Raw genomic sequence first — 25,776 nt, 5'->3', positions numbered from 1 at the left:
ACCCAGGTTTAGTGTCTAATTATGGTAAAATTTCAATTGTATACATAATTATATTTAACATGGTGCATGATGTATAATTTATTGTCAAAATATGCTATGCCATTGAAAAGCTACGCAGAATCAACTGTGTGCACCAAAAACAATGGTTGATTAGCGCCCAATGATTTTCTACCGAAGTCAGTTTTCGTTTTTTTCTATGATAAAATGCACTTCCTTCGATTCCAGAATTTTAAGATTTCCTTTTTTTAAACTCTCTGACTGCAGCCATATGGATTATTCAGTCTGGGACATTTTTCTACGAGAAAGACCGACATGTTCATGGCAGAAATGTTGAAATGTTTGGGTGGAAATTAACTCTCTAAGAATTTTATCAATGTGTTTTTTCTCGAAATAAAGTACTATGGACTGTGGTTAAAAAAAGGTACCATTTTAAAACTAAAGCATGTATCAATGTGAAAATTGTACTATCAAGAGATAAATACAGTAAATTGAAAAAATTTTCAGTTTTCACAGTGTACAGTAATGCACAAATTTCACAATATTCAGCTTTTAAAAAGTGGGACTTTTTAATGAATCACCCCGATATATATATATATATATATATATATATATATATATATATATATATATATATATATATATATATATATATGATATTTCGTTTTTATCATATTAGGAGAGACTGAAAGAATATCTGTCTCTTTGTCTAATCTAATCTAATGTGTAGACAACCTCACGACAAAGTCTGTCTGTCTGTGATGGGAATCTTGGCAAACACTATGTTGATGTGGTCATTAGAAATAGCTTTAGAACCGCCCAACGACGACGCAGAATGCGAATGTTTGAAGTTGAGCCTGACTGGCTGGTCTACCACATTCTTCTTTTTCCCAGGGCTGGATCTACTAACCCCTTTGAATATCATAACAATCTCTCTCCTAAAGCGCGTCGACGAAAGACTGTATATTATTGGGTTTATAACATTGCTCATCATTGGCGACAGTTTTGCGAGGTCTACGAAAGCTTTACCCACAGGCGACAAAAACTCCGGGTCAGTGTCTTTGAATATAAGAATATACAAGGCTATGAAGTACGGGAAATATGTGAGGAAAAATGCGATAGTTATAATGAAGAAGAGTCTGGCTGTCGTTTTCTGGGCTCGGTAATAGTTGCCGTGACTATCCTTGCCACCCAGCGACACTCGAATCCTGCTGCATCCCAGCGATGCTCGTCTCTGCAAATGAACTCTCAGAGCCCGCCAGATTAGGAAATACAGGACGGAGAGTGACGTCAGGATGAAGAGGAACACGACGCCGAGGACACTGGCGAAGATGTACATGGTGTAGCTCTTGAAGGCGTGCGCCTTGAAGAAGCACCAGGTGTGGTTGAAGGCGACGCCGCCGTCGTCGACGTACACGGTCTCCTTCCGGCCGAACATGAACGTGCCGGGGATGGAGGCGGCCATGCCGACGACCACGGCGGCGAGGCACATCTTCCACGTCATCCCAATCGTCAGCTCGTGCTTGATCGGGTTGTGGATCTTCCAGTTCCGGTCAAACGCGACGATGACGAGTACGAATCCCGACGACAGCGCCGTGCCAATGGCCACGTAAGACGCCGTGCTGCACACGGGCCCGAACTTGTCGCCTTTGTAGAGCGTCAACACGAAAAACAGGCTGAGAGAAACCAGGCAGTTCGTCAGATCAATGGCGGCAAGGACCTCGATAAACAACGTGAAGTTCGACCTGCGCCACTTCACGTGGTACACGTAGATAACAAGTGTGTTGCCCACAATTCCGGCAACGAACAGAATGATAAGGAAAATCATCTCCGCGCCATTCCACTTGAATAAGTTAGGTACGAAACTTTCGCTGTGTTCGTCTGCTGTAGAGTTGACGTCATATCCGGCGGTTGTGAAGTTCATCGAATTGTTGATATCCATCCGAGAGGGCAACAGAGTGATAGCCACGATGGTTAGCGGCTGTTCTTCTGACGACTTAATATGGAGGGTATCTGCAAAATATAATAATAATAATAATAATAATAATAATAATAATAATATTTATTATAATAATAAGAAAAAGATAAGAAAAACAACAGTACTAACAGAGTTAACAAACATGTCCCCTACCCGGCCCAACACATTATTTTTTAATCACCAAAGTTCAAGGGCCATAAATCAATGAACGTCAAACTTGATTTGTAATTCTACGCCATAAAGCACTACGTAAAATTTCACCTTAATATATTGAGGCATTGGGAAAAAATATATATAGTACTATTAATAATAATAATAATAATAATAATAATAATAATGAAGAAGAAGTAGAACAACAACACTAACAACGTCAATAATAATTCAAATGAAAATATCAATAATGTTGAACGTATGTTTATGTTTTTGGTAACACGTAAGTCGGCTTTAGCTCAGTGCCCGACAACCAGATAAAGTAAGTTTTAATTATGTTCCGCGCATCTTCATCACTGTTGTCAAGGGAATCTGGAGAGAGAGAGAGAGAGAGAGAGAGAGAGAGAGAGAGAGAGAGAGAGAGAGAGAGAGAGAGAGAGAGAGAGAGAGAGAGAGAGAGAGAAACCCCAAACCCTTCCTTCCAAACCCCAAAATATCAACTCTCACCCCCCCCAAAAAAAAAAAAAAAAAAAAAAAAAAAAACCTCCACCAAACAGAAACTCACAAAAAACCCACTTCACAAACACACACACACGCACACACACATAGGCATGCAAATACACACACAACGCACACACCACCACAACCCGACCAACCTACTAACATGTAAAGAGTGACAGAGAACGCACACACCACCACAACCCGACCAACCTACCAACATGTAAAGAGTGACAAAAAACGCACACACCACCACAACCCGACCAACCTACCAACATGTAAAGAGTGACAGAGAACGCACACACCACCACAACCCGACCAACCTACCAACATGTAAAGAGTGACAGAAAATGCACACACCACCACAACCCGACCAACCTACCAACATGTAAAGAGTGACAGAGAACGCATACACCACCACAACCCGACCAACCTACCAACATGTAAAGAGTGACAGAGAACGCACACACCACCACAACCCGACCAACCTACCAACATGTAAAGAGTGACAGAGAACGCACACACCACCACAACCCGACCAACCTACCAACATGTAAAGAGTGACAGAGAACGCACACACCACCACAACCCGACCAACCTACCAACATGTAAAGAGTGACAGAGAACGCACCTACCAACATGTAAAGAGTGACAGAGAACGCACCTACCAACATGTAAAGAGTGACAGAGAACGCACACACCACCACAACCCGACCAACCTACCAACATGTAAAGAGTGACAGAGAACGCACACACCACCACAACCCGACCAACCTACCAACATGTAAAGAGTGACAGAGAACGCACACACCACCACAACCCGACCAACCTACCAACATGTAAAGAGTGACAGAGAATGCCAGACACAGATACCTGGTTTGGTGAACACTCGGCCGCCGTGTCACGAAGACCAGCGCTAACAGTCTGACCAGCGCTAACAGTACGACTCACGTGTTTCACTTTGAAGTACCGTGACGAGTTCGTCACTTCCAGCCCGCCTGCAACGTGTAGGAGGACGATTCCCCACTGAGCGCCTACGTTTCACCAAAGTATTAATAATGGATGACATATCTGTTTTCTCACGCGCCTCGAAGCGGCAAAATAAAAGTGATAGCCAACATCCCAGCGTTGTCTGCTAATACATAAATGGTCGTCTGCCACAGAATCTACCTCCCAGGAGCACTGGTAATATTATGACGAATTCTTCAGACACAAAAAAAAAGTCCGCTGTAATCCTACGCTTTTTGTAAAAATTGTGTTTGTTTTACAATAACGAAATGTGGAGAGGGGGCGAGGCGGAGAGACAGAGAGAGAGAGAGAGGGAGAGAGAGAGAGAGAGAGAGAGAGAGAGAGAGAGAGAGAGAGAGAGAGAGAGAGAGAGAGAGAGAGAGAGAGAGAGAGAGAGAGAGAGAGAGAGAGGGAGGGAGGGAGGGAGGGAGGGAGGGAGGGAGGGAGGAGAGAGAGAGAGAGAGAGAGAGAGAGAGAGAGAGAGAGAGAGAGAGAGAGAGAGAGAGAGAGAGAGAGAGAGAGAGAGAGAGAGAGAGATGATACAGAGACAGTGATCAGTGATGCGATGGGTGTGGGGGAGTGGAAGCAGGTCACGCCTAGCTTAAATTATTGTGGGGTAGTCAGTGAAGAAGAATCAAGGCACTGAAACATAGTGCCCATCCAGCAAAACCAAAGGAGTATAGTTTTAACTAACAAGCACGCTGTTTCTATAGTTTTCAGGTGGAACTGCCTACACTCCCCACTTCCCGCTAGCTACGACTCGGGAAGGAGGGACGATAGATAGATAGATATATAGATAGACAGACAGACAGACAGACAGACTGACAGACAGGTTGACAGACAGACAGACATGTAGCACCTTTGAAAGATGTACATAGTAATTAATGATCTCGGACTGATATTGTTTTTCCCCCTTGATAATTAAAGGAAGGAATTGTTTTCTGGAAGAATCACAAATAATTAATGAAGTAATAATGCCCCAAAGCCAAACAACACGCAATGTTTAGTCTAGACTACACGTGACGACGGTTCATTCATTCATGCAGTGGTTAGTCTAGACGGAATGTGACGACGGTTCATTCATTCATTCATGCAGTGGTTAGTCTAGACGAAATGTGACGACAGTTCATTCATTCATGCTGTGGTTAGTCTAGACGAAATGTGACGACAGTTCATTCATTCATGCTGTGGTTAGTCTAGACGAAATGTGACGACAGTTCATTCATTCATGCGGTGGTTAGTCTAGACGAAATGTGACCACAGTTCATTCATTCATGCTGTGGTTAATCTAGACGAAATGTGACCACAGTTCATTCATCCATGCTGTGGTTAGTCTATACGAAATATGACGACAGTTCATTCATTCATGCGGTGGTTAGTCTAGACGAAATGTGACCACAGTTCATACATTTCTGCTGTGGTTAATCTAGACGAAATGTGACCACAGTTCATTCATTCATGCTGTGGTTAATCTAGACGAAATGTGACCACAGTTCATTCATTCATGCTGTGGTTAGTCTAGACGAAATGTGACGACAGTTCATCCATTCGTGCAGTGGTATGTCTAGACGAAACGTGACGACAGTTCATCCATTCGTGCAGTGGTATGTCTAGACGAAATGTAACGACAGTTCATTCATTCATGCAGTGGTATGTCTAGACGAAATGTAACGACAGTTCATTCATTCATGCAATGGTTAGTCTAGACGAAATGTAACGACAGTTCATTCATTCATGCAGTGGTTAGTCTAGATGAAATGTGACGGCAGTTCATTCATTCATGCAGTGGTTAGTCTAGACGAAATGTGATGGCAGTTCAATCATTCATGTGGTGGTTAGTCTAGACGAAAAACGAGGACCACGATTCATTAAAGTAGTGTCGGAAATAGAATTAAACTGATTTTCGTCGATTATGTCTTTCATATTAAAACGACAGGTAAATATTTTACAAATATCTATTTAATAAAATCTATAAAATATTTACCTGTTAGTTTAATATGAAAGAAATAATCGACGAAAATTGTTTTTATTTTATTTCCGACACTACTTTAGTTTTCATTTCTGTACTTATATCCGATTAAAACTACATTCCCTGGAATATTTTCATTATTTAAGCATATATAACAGAAAATCCCATTACGTTTGGTGCATATATGACGCCGCACTCCGCATTGGTTTCACTACGCTGGCTTATCCAGGTCAAAAACAAAGCCAATATTTTGAAAGTGGGACACTTTTGACGGGCTCGTACCGATCTCGGTTTTCATTGGCTTATCACAAGTATAGAATTCCCCAACAAGAGATCACGTGAGATTTTGCAATTTTTGAACAAATTTAACTGTCTTGATTGAGGGGTCGTCTCATATCTCCAAAACATATTTATATTCATAGAGGTATGGTACAACGCCTTTCCAGGGGTCGGTAAGTGGGGGATTTGCCTTGAAATTTTGACAGTGGCCAGCTGTTGGCACACGCGTTACATGTAAGGGGGGGGGGGGGGGGGGGTACTAATTACGTAACGCTCTAGGGGTAGAGGAAGAGGGTACTGTGTTCGATTTACGTAACATTTTTCAAGACTATATGTTATTTTTATTCATTACTTAGTCCTAAAAAGGTGTTTTTTGGAAATGCGCGGTCAGTCTAGGATCGATCCCCATCGGCGGGTAAAAAAAAGACCATGGTATGTGATATCCTGTCTGTGGGATGGTACATATAAACGATCCCTTGCTAAAAATTTTTTAGCGGGTTTCCAAGGCGCGTGTGCAAGGATTTCAGCGGGGTTGGAGTTATAGACTGTGTTGAGTGAAGTTTATATGGGGGCATGCTCCCCCAAAAAATACATTTCAATTTTTGTTTAAGCTTGGGCAAGTAAGGGTTTCGACCTCCAATACCCTCCCCCTGCACATGCACCCGATTCCTCTCCAAGATTATATGTCAAAATTACCAAATGTTAGGCATCCAACAGCAGATGGAAAGAAGGATAGGATATGTTTTATTTAACGACGCACTCAACACATTTTATTTACGGTTGTATGGGGTCGGATGATTATTAAATCAATATGCTTTATCTTTGATGTCGTTAAACAACCTGCCCCCCCCCCCCCCCCCAACTTTACCCTTTCCAAACGAAGTTATATTTATTTGAATTTGTCGATTTTAACACGTAAAATTAAGAAGTGAAAACGTTCATTGTCTACTTTAGTATATTTTATTTTAAAAATATATACATAATTAATGTGTTACTAGTATACAAACTAAACTTTGAAAGTCCTACCTACACTTTATAAAATATCAATTCTGAAATAGGAAGGTAAGACTGTCGATAATACGTTGTCAAGATCAAACCGGTTTTAACTAAAGACTCTAGTACCGTATCCTCAACCGAACGTTCTTTATACAGCGCAAGATTTTTCTTTTAATTTTTTTAGACGAACCCTACAATTTGAAATCGGCAAACGCACGTGTTAACTGAAACTGACAACAGGCTGTCGTTTGTGCTTTGCCGAGCTACGGCGGCACAGGCGACGAATCGAGCGTATACTTTTAACGATCTCCGTTCATAGCGAATACATACGAGTTTTTTAAAAGTGCATTTGAGCTTGTATTTCATATTTGTACATGATGTTATAATATGGTAACCAGAAAATGTAACTTTAAGGTTCAAGCATGCTAACCATGGGCACTCATCTCAACAAACTATGATGTCAACAGTCTAAGACAGGTTAGTGGTTAGTACAGTTAGTGCTATACTTATTATGGATGGCTCAACCACTAAAACATCAACGACATGAGTAATCAAAGCCATTAGCTAGCCAGTACGGTCATGATTCATCAAGGTCATGAAGTATCAAGGCCATGAGCCATAAAGGGCAGGAGCCATTAAATGAGCTAGCCTAGAAACGTCATGAACCATCAGAGTCGTGAGTTACGAATGGCATGAGCCATCAAGGTCGTGAGTTAAGAATGACATGAGCCATCAAGGTCGTGAGCTATGAATGTTATGAGCCATCAAGGTCGTGAGCTATGAATGACATGAGCCATCAGAGTCGTGAGCTATGAATGTCATGAGCCATCAATATCATGAACTATCAAGGTCGTGAGCTATGAATGACATGAGCTATCAAGGTCGTGAGCTATGAATGCTATGAGCCATCAATATCATGAACTATCAAGGTCGTGAGCTATGAATGACATGAGCCATCAATATCATGAACTATCAAGGTCGTGAGCTATGAATGACATGAGCCATCAAGGTCGTGAGCTATGAATGGCATGGGACACCACGGTCATGAACTATCTAGGTCATGAACCATTGTCCCATTCGCCGCGGGCGATCACGTTCCACAAAGATTTACATTTCTTGCAACAACGATCTCACACTTCACCACGTAATATTAAATAATTCCATTTGCCTTTCATATTATTCAAACATTTTGAAACTTCTATTCTGAATTCACAACCGGAAATAAATCCATTTTATACAGAGACTATGATACGGTCCAAAAATGAATCTACTTTATACAGAGATTATGATACAGTATGATTTAAAGACATGCTAATGAGATCGTGGGTTTGATTTCCTATGCACGGTAAAAGTCAATTTGCACGGAAATACAACGCTACCATCACCGACAGTTAGCAATCAGTCAGATATCGAGAGGATGAATGCATCACCAAATTACTAGTAATTTCGCGCGCGTGCAGGAACACGTTTGGTGTTTCCATGGCAACAGGGATTTATATTAGTTTGGATCATTTGTTGCCTCCAAGAGTGCGCGATTGCATAATTACATCACAGCAGCTAGCGAATGGTAAAGCAGCGTGGGGTGTCATTGTGAGTTTGTAACACACAGCCAGAACCTTTTACATTTTCCAGGAAGTTCTAGAAAGAATACATGACATGTTTAAAACTAGGTATCAGGCTTTAAGCTGTCTGGAAAGAATACATGATATGGTTAAAACTATGTACCAGGGTTTTCGTTTTCTAGATGATATGTTTAAAACTATGTATCAGGCTTTAAGATGTCTGGAAAGAATACATGATATGGTTAAAACTATGTATCAGGCTTTAAGCTGTCTGGAAAGAATACATGATATGGTTAAAACTATGTACCAGGGTTTTCGTTTTCTAGATGATATGTTTAAAACTATGTATCAGGCTTTAAGATGTCTGGAAAGAATACATGATATGTTTAAAACTATATATCAGGCTTTAAGCTGTCTGGAAAGAATACATGATATGGTTAAAACTATGTACCAGGGTTTTCGTTTTCTAGATGATATGTTTAAAACTATGTATCAGGCTTTAAGATGTCTGGAAAGAATACATGATATGGTTAAAACTATGTATCAGGCTTTAAGCTGTCTGGAAAGAATACATGATATGGTTAAAACTATGTACCAGGGTTTTCGTTTTCTAGATGATATGTTTAAAACTATGTATCAGGCTTTAAGATGTCTAGAAGGAATACATGATATGTTTAAAACTATATATGAGGGTTTAAGCTATCTAGAAGGAATACATGACATGTTTAAAACTATATATGAGGGTTTAAGCTATCTAGAAGGAATACATGATATGGTTAAAACTATGTATCAGGGTTTAAGCTTTTTAGATAATATGTTTAAAACTATGTATCAGGCTTTAAGCTGTCTAGAAGAAATACATGGCATGTTCAAAACTATGTATCAGGCTTTAAGCTGTGTAGAAAGAATACATGATTATGGTTAACACTATGTAGCAGGCTTTAAGCTGTAGAAGGAATACATGATATGGTTAAAAATATGTCAGGGTTTAGGTCATCTAGAAAGAATACATGATAAGGTTAAAACTATGTACCAGGGTTTAAGCTTTCTAGATGGCATGTTCAAAACTATGTATCAGGCTTTAAGCTGTGTAGAAAGAATACATGATTATGGTTAAAACTATGTATCAGGCTTTAAGCTGTAGAAAGAATACATGATATGTTTAACACTATGTATCAGGCTTTAAGCTGTGTAGAAAGAATACATGATTATGGTTAAAACTATGTATCAGGCTTTAAGCTGTAGAAAGAATACATGATATGTTTAACACTATGTATCAGGCTTTAAGCTGTAGAAAGAATACATGATGTGTTTATAACTATGTATCAGGCTTTAAGCTGTAGAAAGAATACATGATGTGTTTATAACTATGTATCAGGCTTTAAGCTGTAGAAGGAATACATGATGTGTTTAAAACTATGTATGAGGCTTTAAGCTGTAGAAAGAATACATGATGTGTTTATAACTATGTATCAGGCTTTAAGTTGTAGAAGGAATACATGATATGTTTATAACTATGTATCAGGCTTTAAGTTGTCGTTCGCTAAATCGGAATTAAAGTTGAATTTGCCGAATATATTTCAGCATTAATTTGCCGAAAAGATAATTCGAAAATGAAATAAATGGGCCTACAATTCCTGAAAGACTCTCAATTTTTCAATTTTGTCTGTCCATCTGTCTGTCTCTCTCTCTCTCTCTCTCTCTCTCTCTCTCTCTCTGTGTGTCTAACTCTTTTTCTCCATATCTCTCTCTCTCTCTCTCTCTCTCTCTCTCTCTCTCTCTCTCTCTCTCTCTCTCTCTCTCTCTCTCTCTCTCTCTCTCTCTCAAGACACTTCTCTGTGGTCGCCACAACACTACTCCAATATCACAAAAACGTTGTTTGTGCATTCGCAATTTAATGGATATCACTCAAACACATTACACTAATTATCATATAACAATTATATATTCAGGCTGCTGGCAACAGCATAAACATCAAGCTGTGAATCTGCGAAAAAAACATGACACATGATTCAGCAATGAGTTTGATAAGGGAAAATGACAAAGCAATCAGCAACAGCTGCTTGTAGTGTAATCACACATGTCTAATTGTATTCGACATCGTGCGAAAACCATTCAGTAATAATAATAATAATACCGACCCTACAGTAAAATATTCTGATAATTTATTATCATGATAATGGTAATTTCATGGCAGTTTTTTCGTTGACTAACTCAGTGATGATCTGTTCACCAGATTCCAGTTTGACCCTATCACCTGGAGACGTAACAGACTGAGAGTGCCTGACAAACGTTCTGGCAACGTGGCCGAAGAACACTTTGTTTCTGTCCGGGATGCCAAGCCCTTTGAATATGTTCACAACCTCCTTTCTGAACCTGGCCGAGGAAAGACTATATATTATGGGGTTTATCACATTGCTCATCAGAGGAGACAGTTTTGCTAGGTCTATGAAGGCCTTTCCCACTGGAGTCACAAACTGGCTGCTGTTATCACCGAAGATCAGAATGCCCAGAGCTATGAAATAGGGAAAGTAGGTCACAAAGAACGCCATCGTTATGATGAAGAACAGTCTGGTCGTGGTCTTGTGAGCTCTGTAGTAGTTACTGTTCTTGTTTTGCTGCCTATCGATGTGTCCTTCGAAGTGAGCCAGCGAGCCTCGTCCCTTGAAGTAGACGTTGAGCTCTCGCCATATTGAGCAGTACAGTGACGACAGAGAGGCTATGACGAAGAGAAAGACGAACCCGAGGACCACCGCCCAGATGTACATGGAGCAGGTTCTGAAGGCGTCCTCCTTGAAGAAACACCAGGTCAGGTTGAACGCTATTCCGTCGTCGACAAACACCGTCTCCTTCTTTCCGAACAGGAATATGCCAGGGACGGACACCGTCATTCCAATGACCACGGCTCCGCAGCACAGCTTCTTGGTGATGCCCGTGGTAACGGCCTGTTTCAGAGGATTCCGGATCTTCTGCTTCCGCTCGAAGGCCACGATGACCAGCACGATGCTGGACGACAGCGCCGTTGCGAAGGCCACGTACGACGCCGTGCCGCAGAATATTTCGAACAGTGCGCCCTTGTAGACTGTCATCACGAAGAAGAGGGTGACGGCCAGCAGGCAGTTGGTGAGATCGATGGCTGCCAGGACCTCGATGAAGAGGGTGAAGTTGGACCTGCGCCACTTGAAGTGGTACGTGTATATGACCATCACGTTGCCCACGACACCGGTCACGAACAGCACGACGAGAAACAGCATTTCGCCGCCATTCCACTTGAACAGGTTCGGCGTGAAATCGTCTCCGCTTTCGTCGTCTGCTGTAGAGTTGACGTCATATCCGGTTTCCTTTACCAGCGGTATGTCGAAGGTGTCGTACACAAAAGTTGTCAAGTTCATCATTTTTTTTTTTTTTTTAGCAGATTAAAGAGTCCTGCGTTTCCGCATCTTACCAGCAATATCCTTCACATCCTGGGAATTTGATTTCAAAACTGCAAGCGCCTGTAAAATGCAAGAAAATATAAAATAACAAGCATTTACGAGATGACCCGTGTATTCTGGCACATTTCAACAGAACAATTTAAATGGAATGATTACAAAAGTATTTTTTTTTTAATTCTTATAATATATACGTAGGCTATACCTGTTTTCGTTGACTATTTTAACTAGAGCTATACAGACTACAAACATATTCTGAAACTAACAATAGCGTATAATTACAGTTTTAGTACGTGTTATATTTTATATTGACCCTACATTGACCTGGTATAGAAGTTGCTCAGTTGAGATAAACCGTTACAGAAATATTAAAATTATTTACTCGTCTAGATTTAATTTACGAACTGGAACGTCACAGAAATGACATCCCACAATTCCATATGGACACACTATTAGTCGCTGTAATTTGACATTTCACAGGAAATTAAAATTTGAACTTTGTCGTAAAATTATATTAATACCTGTCACAACGTATTTAAATTTGAAGTGATTTTGTCACATCTCTGATTTTGTTATAACTCTCTTGATCGTTTCAGTGTCTAGTATGTGTGACATTCGGTGTGACAGCATTATATTTCTTTACAGTTTACAACACTGAGCCAATTTACTAAACAAATAAACTACGTTTTACACAGGCACTCACTCAGCACGTTCATATTGATATTTCCCTAGTACCTCTTAGGTGTTAAGTCAATAAAGCTGGTGACGTGACATTAGTGAGTAATTTCATTAGTCTTATGGACAAAAGCCATAAAGACATACACTGGATAATGGAAAGAAATAAGCTGATTAAATAGTTTTACTAATAATGAAGACAGTAAACAATAATGGACAAATGAAAACTGACAAAATAAAACAATAAAAGAACAATAACAAAAACAAATGTATAGCTAGAAAAACCGAGAGACAGACATACAGACACGTTCAGACAAATCAATAGACATATATACAGTTAAAGCAGGCACACAAAAACATATACGATAGGAAACAAGCCCGATGGATACGAAAAAACTACAAAAAATATACATTGTTACTGATAGACTCATAAAGACAGACAGACAGACAGACAGACAGACAGACAGACAGACAATCACTCGGACAGATAAAAGGCTCGACAGATAGACTGGCAGATCACTAAGTGAGGTAGATGAATTGATTAATATGACGTACCTGCACATTTACTGGAGAGCAAAACGATTGTCACCGGATGAAATAAAACCTGCATTCTGCGTAAACCCGGACATGCGTCTGCTTTCAGCTGGAGAATTTTTTCTCTCTCAATTTTTTAAATGGCAAAAATACTCGCCGGCTTGTTGTGTCCGCGTGCAGTCGGTTAACCGTTAGACACGTGTCACGTGTGGCGGTTACACACATCAATTATACCTTCCTTTTAATATTTTCTACAGCTACTGATAAGCGAGATATTGACTCGTCTCTGAAATGGCCCCTGGGGTTGTGCATATCGTACTACACACTCAATGTCTCCAAGAGCGCCGATTTATACGGACTTTGAAAGACAGTAGAACACTTCATCAACAAACAACAGATTTCACTCAGCAGTTGACATGCGATGATCTGTGTAAGGTCACCAATATTTTCCTCAGCTCAAATTAAAATAGTTATACATCAAATAACTGGTATCGGATTATGTACAAGGTATTGTTTGACATTTAATATACGATGCTTGGAAACTGGAATCAGTATTATAGGGAAATTTTGGTGGGGGTGGGTGGGGGGGGGGGGTATTTTTGCTAAATATATGGCTAGACCTACTAATTACCGTTCAATTATTCTGGTCCAATTAATTTATGGAATGTCAGCGTTTATGCAGAAGGTCATTTCGGTATGTTGTTTGGTGTGTTGTTAACTGAACAGTAGGATGGAGACATTTTGCAGGTTTAGCAAACAGCCCTAGGTAGTCGCATTCGCCAACGAGTGTTGCTGTTATCACAATAATAAAATCAACCCACGTGATTTCGAAGCAGGAAAACGTCATTAGTTTTAAAGCAATTATCTTCTTTTCTTCCATTTACTACAATCTGTAACTACAAAAGTTTCCTAGAAAACTTGATACATGTATCTCTATCTACAAATAGTTTCTATAAACATCTGATACATATATTTCTATCTACAAATGTTTTCTTGTTAACATATGTTACATGTGTCTCGATGTACAAATGTTTTCTTGTTAACATATGTTACATGTTTCTCGATCTACAAATGTTTTCTAGCAACATCTGATACATGTATCCCTACAAATGTTTGCTCCTAGCATCATTTGATACATATATCTCTAGCTATAAATGTTTGTTCCTAACAAAATCTGACTCATGTATCTCTGTCTGCAAATGTTTGTCCCTAGCATCGTTTGATACATATGTCTACAGCTACAAATGTTTATTTCTAAAATGTACATATTTTTAGCTATATATCTTTGTTCCTAGCAACACCTGATAAATGTATCTTTGGCTACAAATGTTTCCCAGCAACACCTGATAAACGTATCTTTGGCTACAAATGTTTCCCAGCAACACCTGATAAACGTATCTTTCGCTACAAATGTTTCCCAGCAACACCTGATAAACGTATCTTTGGCTACAAATGTTTCCCAGCAACACCTGATAAATGTATCTTTGGCTACAAATGTTTCCTAGTAACATCTAATACACGTGTCTCTATCTACCAAAACCGGCCTCGGTGGCGTCGTGGTTAGGCCATCGGTCTACAGACTGGTAGGTACTGGGTTCGGATCCCAGTCGAGGCATGGGATTTTTAATCCAGATACCGACTCCAAACCCTGAGTGAGTACTCCGCAAGACTCAGTGGGTAGGTGTAAACCACTTGTACCGACCAGTGATCCATAACTGGTTCAACAAAGGCCATGGTTTGTGCTGTCTTGCCTATGAGAAGCGCAAATAAAAGATCCCTTACTGCCTGTCGTAAAAGAGTAGCTTATGTGGCGACAGCGGGTTTCCTCTAAAAAAAACAGTGTCAGAATGACCATATGTTTGACGTCCAATAGCCGATGATAAGATAAAAAATCAATGTGCTCTAGTGGCGTCGTTAAATAAAACAAACTTTACTTTACTATCTACCAATGTTTCCTAACAAAATCTGATGCATGTATATTACTAACATAATGTAAATGTATCTCTAGCTACATATGTTTGTTCCTAACAAACTCTGATACAGCTCTACCTACAATGTTTTTGCCAACAACATCTGTACATGGGTCTCCGAAAACAAAAAAAGTATGTTCAAAACAACAGCTGATGCACAATTAACAATACGTGAGATGGTCTTTACTCGTGTATACTCCAAGGATGGGGCAATTTTCATAGCATCACCTTTCATTAGTGATCTTCCTGTCATGTGAGGAAATCAGTTTAGCCATTAAAGACACTGTCCTGAGTTTGCTGCCACTGACAAGACGTCTCCGACCACTAGGGACTTTTTAAACAATATAATTACATATTAAATATATTATTCTGTTTACAATGTCAGTGTCTGTATATTCAGTGTGTTTTCTGGTCGTCCTAATGTTTGTACTTGCTCAAACTTCATTTTATTTCCTAATAAAAATAGCTGTCTGGCTGTCTGGCTGTCTGTCTGTCTGTCTGTCTCTCTGTCTCTCTCTCTCTCTCTACCGGCCTCAGTGGCGTCGTGGTTAGGCCATCGGTCTACAGGCTGGTAGGTACTGGGTTCGGATCCCAGTCGAGGCATGGGATTTTTAATCCAGATACCGACTCCAAACCCTGAGTGAGTGCTCCGCAAGGCTCAGTGGGTAGGTGTAAGCCACTTGCACCGACCAGTGATCCATAACTGGTTCAACAAAGGCCATGGTTTGTGCTATCCTGCCTGTGGGAAGCGCAAATAAAAGATCCCTAGCTGCCTGTCGTAAAAGAGTAGCCTATGTGGCGACAGCGGGTTTCCTCTAAAAAAACAGTGTCAGAATGACCATATGTTTGACGTCCAATAGCCGATGATAAGATAAAAAAATCAATGTGCTCTAGTGGCGTCGTTAAATAAAACAAACTTTACTTTACTTTTACTCTCTCTCTCTCTCTCTCTCTCTCTCTCTCTCTCTCTCTCTCTCTCTCTCTCTCTCTCTCTCTGTTTGTCCTGTATTTATCTCTATCCATCCATCCATCCATATATTCATTTATCCATCCATCCATCCATCCATATATCCATCCATCCATCCATCCATCCATCCATCCATCCATCCATCCATCCATCCATCCATCCATATATCCATCCATCCATCCATCCATCCATCCATATATCCATCCATCCATCCATCCATCCATCCATCCATCCATATATCCATCCATCCATCCATCCATCCATCCATCCATATATCCATCCATCCATCCATCCATCCATCCATCCATCTAAAAACAAATTCATAAGTACAGAAATACTGGGAGATAAAAATCCAAGTCGGGCTACTATACACGTCAGGACGACCACAAACACATGGAATATGCATACACTGATAATCTAAACAGGAAAATGTATGTATACTAATACTAATATGTAATGTTAGTTATTAAAAAGGCTCTACTGGTCCAAAACATTATCACTGGCAGTAAACTGCAGACAGTCTGGTTAAGGAACAACATCCAGCCATATGACAGAGAGTTACAAGACGAGCATGCACTTACCGTCCATGGCGCTGTCAGCACGATTCGAACCAAGGCTCTCAGGCTCGTTCCTCCGCCAGGACTTTGAAAAAAATACAAATGATCCTTGCTTTAGAGCAGGCCTTGTGGTAATGCAACATCTACTGTCTTGACTCGGCATCAAACACAAATTCTACATCCTACCACAGGGCGGACATCACGAAGTTTATAACGCATTTCTTTCATTGAACATTTGAACAAAAACGTTAAAGTTTGTGTCGTTTAACGACACCACCGGAGTACATTGATTTATCACTATTGGATGTCATACATTTGGTAATTTTTACATAGTCTTAGAGAGAAAAACCCGCTACATTTTTCCATTAGTAGCAAGGGATCTTGTATTCGCACCACATACCAAGGCCTTTGATATACCAGTCGTGGTGCACCGACTGAAACGAGACACTGCTCAATGGGGCCACCGTCGGGGGGGGGGGGGGGGGGGGTTAGATCCCAGCCGAACGCTCTTCAGGCGAGCATCTTAACAGTGAGCCCCCTAAAAAAAATTGAGACGCGACTGTACGGCGAATTATTTTTACAATTTCGAACGACGTTTACTGATGTGTTACTCAGAATTAACTGTTGGCGTGTTTGTTTGCTAAACGTCTTGAACATAGGTATACAATTTCTTTATTGTCAGTTATGATTTCAAGATATATGTTAAAACAATTTAATATTACCATAGATCAATCGTGGTGTCAACATATGTAGCAAGAGTATAGCTGCGGCAGTAGCAATATCCGGTGTCGTTCCTAGGCATATGTTACACACCTAATACACACAGGTGAAAACGAGTTGCTGGAGGGCGCAATGGAGACATTCGTTTCCTACTTCTTGTACTTCCTGTTTTTATTTACAATGTCTGGATTATTAAAGACACTATCTCGCCTCATCGTATTATAAGGCCTATAAATGTATATTTTAGGGAACGTGCCAAGACAATTACCAGTAGATAAGGTAGGTGGGGGTTTTTTTTGTGGGTTTTTTTGGGTTATTTTGTGTGTGTGTGTGTCGTGTTGTTGTTGTTGGAGAGGGGTTTGGAGAGGGAGGGTCGGGGGTGGGGTGGATTTGTGTGTGTGTGTGTGTGTGTGTGTGTGTGTGTGTGTGTGCGCGCGCGACTTGTACACACCCTCTAGGTACGGTCCTGGTAACCACGCTGTTCTACATATCCATGACAATCAAACACACAGTCTGGAATTGACAAACAAAATCTATTCGCAACGGAAGCGTCCAATTTCGTAATAATGACGATAACAGAGAAACTATTGTCTGGAAACAAATATTACTATTACAATTATTAGTTGCCAAAGCAGCATAAATGTTTAATATTACACATGCTTCCATAAATGTGAATAGCAATACATGTAATATTCAATTATCATAATGGATATTTTGATGGATTTGAAATTGTAGTAATAAACAATCGGTTCATTTTGCGGCATTCATACTGCGGCAGTGCGGTTCGCAAAAAAAAAAAAAAAAAAAAAAGGAAGAAAGAAATTACAAAAAAAAAGAAACAAATTATCAAACATGTACCAACAGGAAAATGTGTAATTTTAAAATTATTTTGTTTTCAATTTCAACTCCCGAGTTACTTTCTTGCCAAAACACTTAACTACATACAGGGACGGGATGTGGCCCAGTGGTAAAGCTCTTGCTTGATGCGCGGTCGGTCTGGGATCGATCCCCGTCGATGGGCCCATTAGACTATTTCTCGTCCCAGCTAGGACACCACGACTAGTATATCAAAGGCCGTGGTATGTGCTATCATGTCTGTGGGATGGTGCATATAAAAGATCCCTTGCTACTAGTGGAAAAATGTAGTGGGTTTCCTCTCTAAGATATATGTCCGAATTATCAAATGTTTGAGAGAGAGAGAGAGAGAGAGAGAGAGAGAGAGAGAGAGAGAGAGAGAGAGAGAGAGAGAGAGAGAGAGAGAGAGAGAGAGAGAGAAAGAAGAGATGAGAGATAATGAGGCACAAAGATACAGTGAGAGAAATATCAATAAAGAGACTGAGTTACAGACAGTGAGAAAGAGAAGAAACCTGCTGCCGTCACATAGGTTACGCCTATCGACAAACTGCGAAGGATTTTTTATATGAACTTTGCTACTGACAGAACAACTCGTACCAAAGACTTTGATTTATCAGTCGTGTAGTACTGGATCTTCATTCACCCTGTGTATTAAAGGTGTTTGGATGGGAAGGTTGTAATAAAAAGAAAGGAAAGGAAAGGAATGTGTTCAACGACAATCTCGGCACAATTTAAATGACAGCTGATGCATGGTTATTTCGAAAGTTGGTTCAGAACATAAACAAGGAATTCCGCTGCGGCCACATAGGTTACTCGTACTTGGTGAGGAACCCGCTACATTTTGCCATTAGCAGCAAGGGATCTTTTATTATGCGCCATCCCTCAGACAGGATAGGACATACCACGGCCTTTGATATATACCGGTCGTGGTGCACTGGCTGGAACGAGAAATGAGCCCACTGACGGGGATCGATCCCAGATCGACCGCCCATCAAGCAAGGCGCTTTCCCACTGGGCTACGTCTCACCCTTTTTTTTCAATTAACTGCAAGGGATATTTTATATACACCATCCCACATACATGACAGTACATACCACGGCCTTTGTTACACCAGTTGTAGAGCACTGGCTGGAACGAGAAACATGCCTGCTCTGTTGACAACTTCGCACTGAGACAAATTTAGCTCGTGTCATTAGATTAAGAACTTTGCGACTTCGATGGCGCTGACATTTCCCGTAATGTATCTCCGGATTACAGACCCCAGGAGTTTCAGTGCCGATATTTTCAATAATGTCTCTCTGTAGAGTATCAAATTCACAAGCACGTACGCACAATCTAAACACACACTGGTGGTACTCACAGCGTTAACCGGGAACAAATCATGGACGACTCTTTCGACGCAAGGAGGTGATTTTCTAACCGATGTAGGAACAAAATGAAATCCCCCCACAGTTTTTGCGGGAGATCAGAGATCACGTGTGCTGGGGTCCTCCCGGGGCGTCTTATGTAGCACTAGGGTAATTAGCGTGGTCCGGGCAGATAGAAGTGTGCAAAACACCGGACCAAACATTGGTGATGTCAGACACCCTTTCTTACTGCGGCGCAGTGGGTGGAATGAATGAATGAATGAATGAATGTTCTTTCTTTCTTTCTTTCTCAAATTAGTTTCGTGCTTACATCCAATTGAGGTTCAAGCACGCTGTCCTGGACACACACATTCGATATCTGGGGCCTAATTCACTAAACTCTCGCAACTTTGCGATCTCGCAGTGCAATGCAAAAAGACTTGCAAAGAGGATGCTTTGTTGTCTAGCAGAGCCTAAGAGAGCTTTGTGAATTAGTCCCCTGGGCTGTCTGTCCAGGACAGTGGGTTAGTTGTTAGTTGTTAGTTGTTAGTGAGAGAGAAGAGGGTGTAGTGGTCTTACACCTACACATTGAGCCCATAAGAACTCGCTCTGGGTTGGAGCCGGTACTGGGCTGTCTGTCCAGGACAGTGGGTTAGTTGTTAGTTGGTTAGTGAGAGAGAAGAGGGTGTAGTGGCCTTACACCTACACATTGAACCCATAAGAACTCGCTCTGGGTTGGAGCCGGTACTGGGCTGTCTGTCCAGGACAGTGGGTTAGTTGTTAGTTGGTTAGTGAGAGAGAAGAGGGTGTAGTGGCCTTACACCTACACAATGAACCCATAAGAACTCGCTCTGGGTTGGAGCCGGTACTGGGCTGTCTGTCCATGACAGTGGGTTAGTTGTTAGTTGTTAGTTGTTAGTGAGAGAGTAGAGGGTGTAGTGGTCTTACACCTACCCACTGAGTCGTTAAAACTAATTCTGTCTGTATCTTACTGCGGGGCATTTCCTACTACTCACCTATCTCATTTCTATCTGTCTCTCCCACCCCCACCCCCCACCCCTCTCTCTCTCTCTGTCTGACTGTCTGTCTCTCTCTATCTCTGTCTGGCTGTCTCTCTGTCTCTCTCTATCTCTGTCTGTCTCTCTATCTCTGTATGTCTGTCTCTCTCTCCCTTCCTCCCTCCCCCCCCCCCCCCCCTCTCTCTCTCTCTCTCTCTCTCTCTCTCTCTCTCTCTCTCTCTCTCTCTCTCTCTCTCTCTCTCTCTCTCTCTCTCTGACTATATATCTCTGACTATATATATAACTGTCTCCCCAAATTGTCAAAATACCCATATGTTGGACACCAAATAGCCATACTTTAAAATGTACCTATGAACCATTAAATCAATATTTTTTCCTTGTCTTACCCTCTAACTGCGTATTGAAACCAGTTTTACTGGATGTCGAAGATTTCAACACAATCAATAGTCAATTTTTTATTTATTTCACGAGGGAAAAAACAAGCTTAAATTAATTTATTTGAGATTCTATTATTAGCAGCTCGAATAAAACTTTGCAGGAGAACAAAACGACATCACGTGCTTACAGTTCATTTGAATTACATTGCATTGTTCAATATACGTAATGGATTTTAATGGTCCGACTGATATTTTTTTTTCTGACTGAAATGTGAAATCAATAAATATCACTGATGTGGATGTATTCATCAAGGGTTTCAAATATTTGCACGCGGTGTAATTCTCAACAGGAGAGGTGTATCTGTCAAGTGTGCTACTCGACTGGCACTACACAGGACATTAACATTATCAAACAATCGGTAAACGCCAAAGTGAAGCGGACAAGAAATTAAAGAAATCATTTTGTTTCAATTACGTGTAGTGCACGCGCGAGTTAGACAATTACGTCAGTTCGTGATTCATCACAACAGAAAGTGTTGGGGGAGTAATCGACGTGTGGGGGAGTAATCGACGTGTGGGGGAGTAATCGATGCCATTTCGGTGGCAGATCCACTCAGTTCCAGACTGTTTATAACGGGGAAAAGGGGAGGGGAGGGAGGCGGGTTACAAAGTGATGTGTTTGAATGTCTAAAACCTACGGATGTTCTTCAGTAGAATACAAAATATAATAGTTTATGTGAAAAGACTAAAGAGTGCCAAAGAAACGAAAGGAAAGGGACGGGGAATGGGATGAGGTAAGTGTAGGAGATGGACATTAAAAACATATTTCGTTTCAATGGAGGACGGACGGAAAAGTGAGTGGTTTAAAAGTTTCGTGTTTCACATTTATCTCGTGACGGTCAAAGTGATTTTCCAACAAAATAGCAAATATCGCGGTTTGGGGACAAGGACAGGGGTGTGGAGGTGGACGGTAAAATGTTAAAATATAGAAAATTCTGCCACAAAAGGACCCCCCTCCCCCCCCTCAAAGAAAGATCCATTACAAGATACCGTTCCGGGAAGTGCGGTTTGCATACGCACAGATACTGGATTTACACACGAACAACCAACCTCACCCTGAATCCGTTTCTGCTACTGCTTGATGAGTCTGTGCCAACATCTGACGTGACAGGGATATGTGTATCTGGTAAATCTGCGGTTATTCCCCAAATTGAATAATGAGCACACGGCCGGTTCGGCGGCAAGGTATTATCAGGCCGTGTTAGACGCCGGGGAGACGCGAATCCCCGTTACTTGATCAGCGACCACGAACAACCGCAAACTACCAATCGTGCTACTCATTGACCAACTTGTTCGAGTCGTTATCATTGACCAAATTGCTGAACCGGTTAGTGACCAGGCAGTTGGACCATTATAGTGTATTTACCAGATACCAGCGACTGAGGCTTGAATGGAGTGGAGGAGAAACTTATAAGCTGATTTGTTTTTCAACTTGGTGATTGTGATGGTGATGGTAACGGTGATGGCTAATTTTAACACTTGACTCGGGACAGAAAATTTACCGGACAATTTTGAAACTTACCGTCTAAAAATAGAATATGGGAGAATTAAAATTTAGAAGCGATTTCCTAAATATCAAAAAATAAAAAATAATTAATTAAAATTTTGCCGCAAATTATAATTGGGCTTCCAAAAATTAAACTTACTATTTTATTTAATTACCAATTTAATTTAGTCCAATACAGAAGGGGAGGTTATTTAGAAAAGGGTTCGGCCAACGCCCCAGAAAGTTTTGTTATTAATTAGTTTCAGCTTGGTATGAAGGGCAATGAATACTCTTCAGGGATGGGGGACTCTCACCCTCCACCCAAGGGCGTATGGGGACTCATTGATTTAGGGGCTGGAGGGGTTGATTTGCCCGAAATTTTACCCAGATAAAAACTGCCCGAATTTTCCCCACTGTTTTGCCCGAATTTGGTGGGGGGGGCATGCCTTCACCCCACCCCCCACTCCTCGCTTCCGACACCTATGTTTATTCACCCAAAATATACAGTTTGTAGCCATATGATAAAGATGTACAAGATATATACAAAAGAAACGTAAATATTAATAGTTGTTTTATTTTAATTTTATTTATTTACAATTATTCAGCTTGAATCTCTTTATTTTTTGTGTCTTGTAAAAGTACCAATGCATTGTGGTCATTTTAGACCCATTTTGACAGTCTGTTTACTGAAATAATCTCATAATAAAAAAACAATTTCTTGCACAGCCGTTGGTGAGAACACCATGCGTCATTTATGATAACACCAATCTAATTAAAATTAGCTCCACTATTACATGTGGATCTAACACCAGCCAGTTGGAGCTCATGTCCACCAATCAAAACCCTACTTGCAGAATCCTGCCAGTGATTTAAAAATAATTTGAAAACATTCCGAATTATCCTGAGGGTATACGACATGTTTCGTGTGAATTACGAATGCCTTAAAACATGTTTTATTTTATAAAATAAAAAATTTGTAATGTAAAACTGAAGACTGATTTAGTTTTTAGTTTTTTATAAATAAATAAATAAGTTTTAATGTAAAATTGAAGACTGATAACCCACCCCGTACGTATTGGTATGGTTCGCTATACTGCGGCCACTAAAATAGACTCGCCCGATATTTTTAGAATTTGTATGCTCCCAAATAACGTTATAAAAGGCGAAGTGTGATTGGTCAATATTTAAATTATTATTTACAGACGAAATGTTACCTGGATATTGGGGACTACGCAGTGTTGTTAGTTTTAAATCACTGGCAGGATTCTGCAAGTAGGGTTTTGATTGGTGGACATGAGCTCCAACTGGCTGGTGTTAGATCCACATGTAAAAGTGGAGCTAATTTTAATTAGATTGTGATAACACATACCCTGTTTACACACATACGTGTGTTAACCATTTCAAGACATACGACTGGCTGCTACTAGGTGATGACCAGGTCACCACTGCCATACATCCAATGAAAAACTACACGATGGAAATCCTAACCCTAACCCTAACCCTAACCCAGTATCTAACGGCCACTCATGTATTATTCTCTCTATATAGGGAATAACTGGTTACTGTCTTAAGATATCACCTTTATCCTGCGAAGGTTAGAATGGCGAATGCAGCGAGGCTCTGCCGAGCTGCATTCGCCATTCGACCTGAGCAGGATAAAGCTGATATCTTAAGACAGTAACCAGTTATTTCTTTTATCCTGCAATCCTACAGGAATATTCGGAAAATCATTATTTATTCTAGTTTTTTGTACGCAAATCAAGTATTGTCAACCTAGCAAGGCTTTTATCGTATGGCGTCATACAAGATATATGACGTCATTTTTTTGTAAGACGCTAGCTACATTCTGTCATATTAAAAAAGCTTTTCTAAACTCTAATTCATAAATAAATATACACATTTTGTACTGTTATCGCAAAACTAAAAGTTATTTGTATTTACTGTACTTGAACAAATGATTTAAAGAGTATGTTTACCGAAAACTACTCTGAAATACTCCAGTCGAGTCGGGCTTATGTCACGTGACCTATATTTTCGGGCAGTGACAAAAAAAATAATAGAGATTTATCTAGTCATCAAATCTTTCCAGTGTATACAGTGATTGCTGGATAAAAATATTAAACATATTCGGGTTTTCTTTGTTGTTCAGTGTATATAAAATGTATATACAAACTATGTTCGCAAGGCGGTGAAATGGTACAATGTCTATGATTAAAATGTAAGTATATAAACAATCTATTTAGGATGAGCGATATGATAAACGCGTGTCCTAAATTTTTCTCGTACTTTAAGAAACACAGTAATCCATTAAATCAGTAAACGACACTTCACGACTAGGGGATACATGGCAGCTGAAAACTAACAACAACGGACGCGTATAGAAAATCGTCATAAACACTATCTCTCTCTCTCTCTCTCTCTCTCTCTCTCTCTCTCTCTCTCTCTCTCTCTCTCTCTCTCTCTCTGTGTATGTATGTGTGTGTGTGTGTGTGTGTCTCTCTCTCTCTCTCTCTCTCTCTCTCTCTCTCTCTCTCTCTCTCTCTCTGTGTTTGTATGTCTCTCTCTGTGTGGTGTGTGTCTCTCCCTCTCTCTCTCTCTCTCTCTCTCTCTCCTCGTCTCCCTCCTCTCTCTCTCTCTCTCTCTCTCTCTCCTCTCTCTCTCTCTCTCTCTCTCTCTCTCTGTGTATGTATGTTGTGTGTGTGTGTGTGTGTCCTTCTCTCTCTCTCTCTCTCTCTCTCTCTCTCTGTCTCGCACTTTGTATGTCTCTCTCTCTCTGTGTGTGTGTGTGTCTCTGTGTCTCTCTCTCTGTGTGTCTCTTCTCTCCTCACTCTATGTCTCTCTCTCTGTCTGTCTCTCTCTCTCTCTCTCTCTCTCTCTCTCTCTCTCTCTCTCTCTCTCTCTCTCTCTCTCTCTCTCTCTCTCCCCCCCCTCCCCACACACACCAACCGGAATCGACCCAAATAGACGGACTGCGCCTAGGGCAAGCGCTTTAACCACTAGGCTACGTCCCGCTCCCTATATAATATGTACTGTATGGAGTACAATGCCTGACATGTCGCTGAATTAAAAAAAAAAATACATGCTAAGGTGTCGAAAAACCACTCCTTATTTTTTTTTTTTTTTTTTTAATAGTTAAAATGTAAACTGTTCGCAGAAGACACATGACGTCAGCAGACAAACACCAGATACCTAGAGCCGCGACAGTTATCATAGAATTGCATTAACCTCCACCCACGTGTTATTTTGTTAACAAATAGCGAACATAATCAAGCAATAGGATCGTCCAAAAACTTAACAATTATCTAACTTTTTTATATCCTATGTCAGCAAGGCGCTGTGTTA

General features: G+C 40.6%; 1 protein-coding gene across 4 annotated transcripts in view; it reads right to left on the bottom strand.

The window, feature by feature from the left end:
• Positions 1-609: 609 nt before the first annotated feature.
• The window catches only part of LOC121388261 (C5a anaphylatoxin chemotactic receptor 1-like), a 35,251-nt gene continuing 10,084 nt past the window's right edge, over positions 610-25,776 (bottom strand). Inside the window, exons 2-3 of one of the 4 annotated variants that reach the window (XM_041519530.1) lie at positions 16,596-16,656; positions 610-2,010 (exon numbers count right to left, since the gene is read on the bottom strand). In XM_041519530.1, the coding sequence (XP_041375464.1) occupies positions 734-2,010; positions 16,596-16,602 (1,284 nt within the window). In that variant the 5' untranslated portion in view covers positions 16,603-16,656 and the 3' untranslated portion in view covers positions 610-733. Of the gene's footprint in view, positions 2,011-10,315; positions 11,932-13,098; positions 13,593-16,595; positions 16,657-25,776 lie in introns of those variants that run through there. The other 3 variants (XM_041519531.1, XM_041519532.1, XM_041519534.1) reach the window with 3 other exon arrangements.

Source organism: Gigantopelta aegis, chromosome 14 (genome assembly GCF_016097555.1).
Source record: "Gigantopelta aegis isolate Gae_Host chromosome 14, Gae_host_genome, whole genome shotgun sequence".
Taxonomy (NCBI): domain Eukaryota; kingdom Metazoa; phylum Mollusca; class Gastropoda; order Neomphalida; family Peltospiridae; genus Gigantopelta; species Gigantopelta aegis.
Note: the sequence above shows the minus strand (reverse complement) of the source record. Positions and strands in the feature narration are given on the sequence as shown.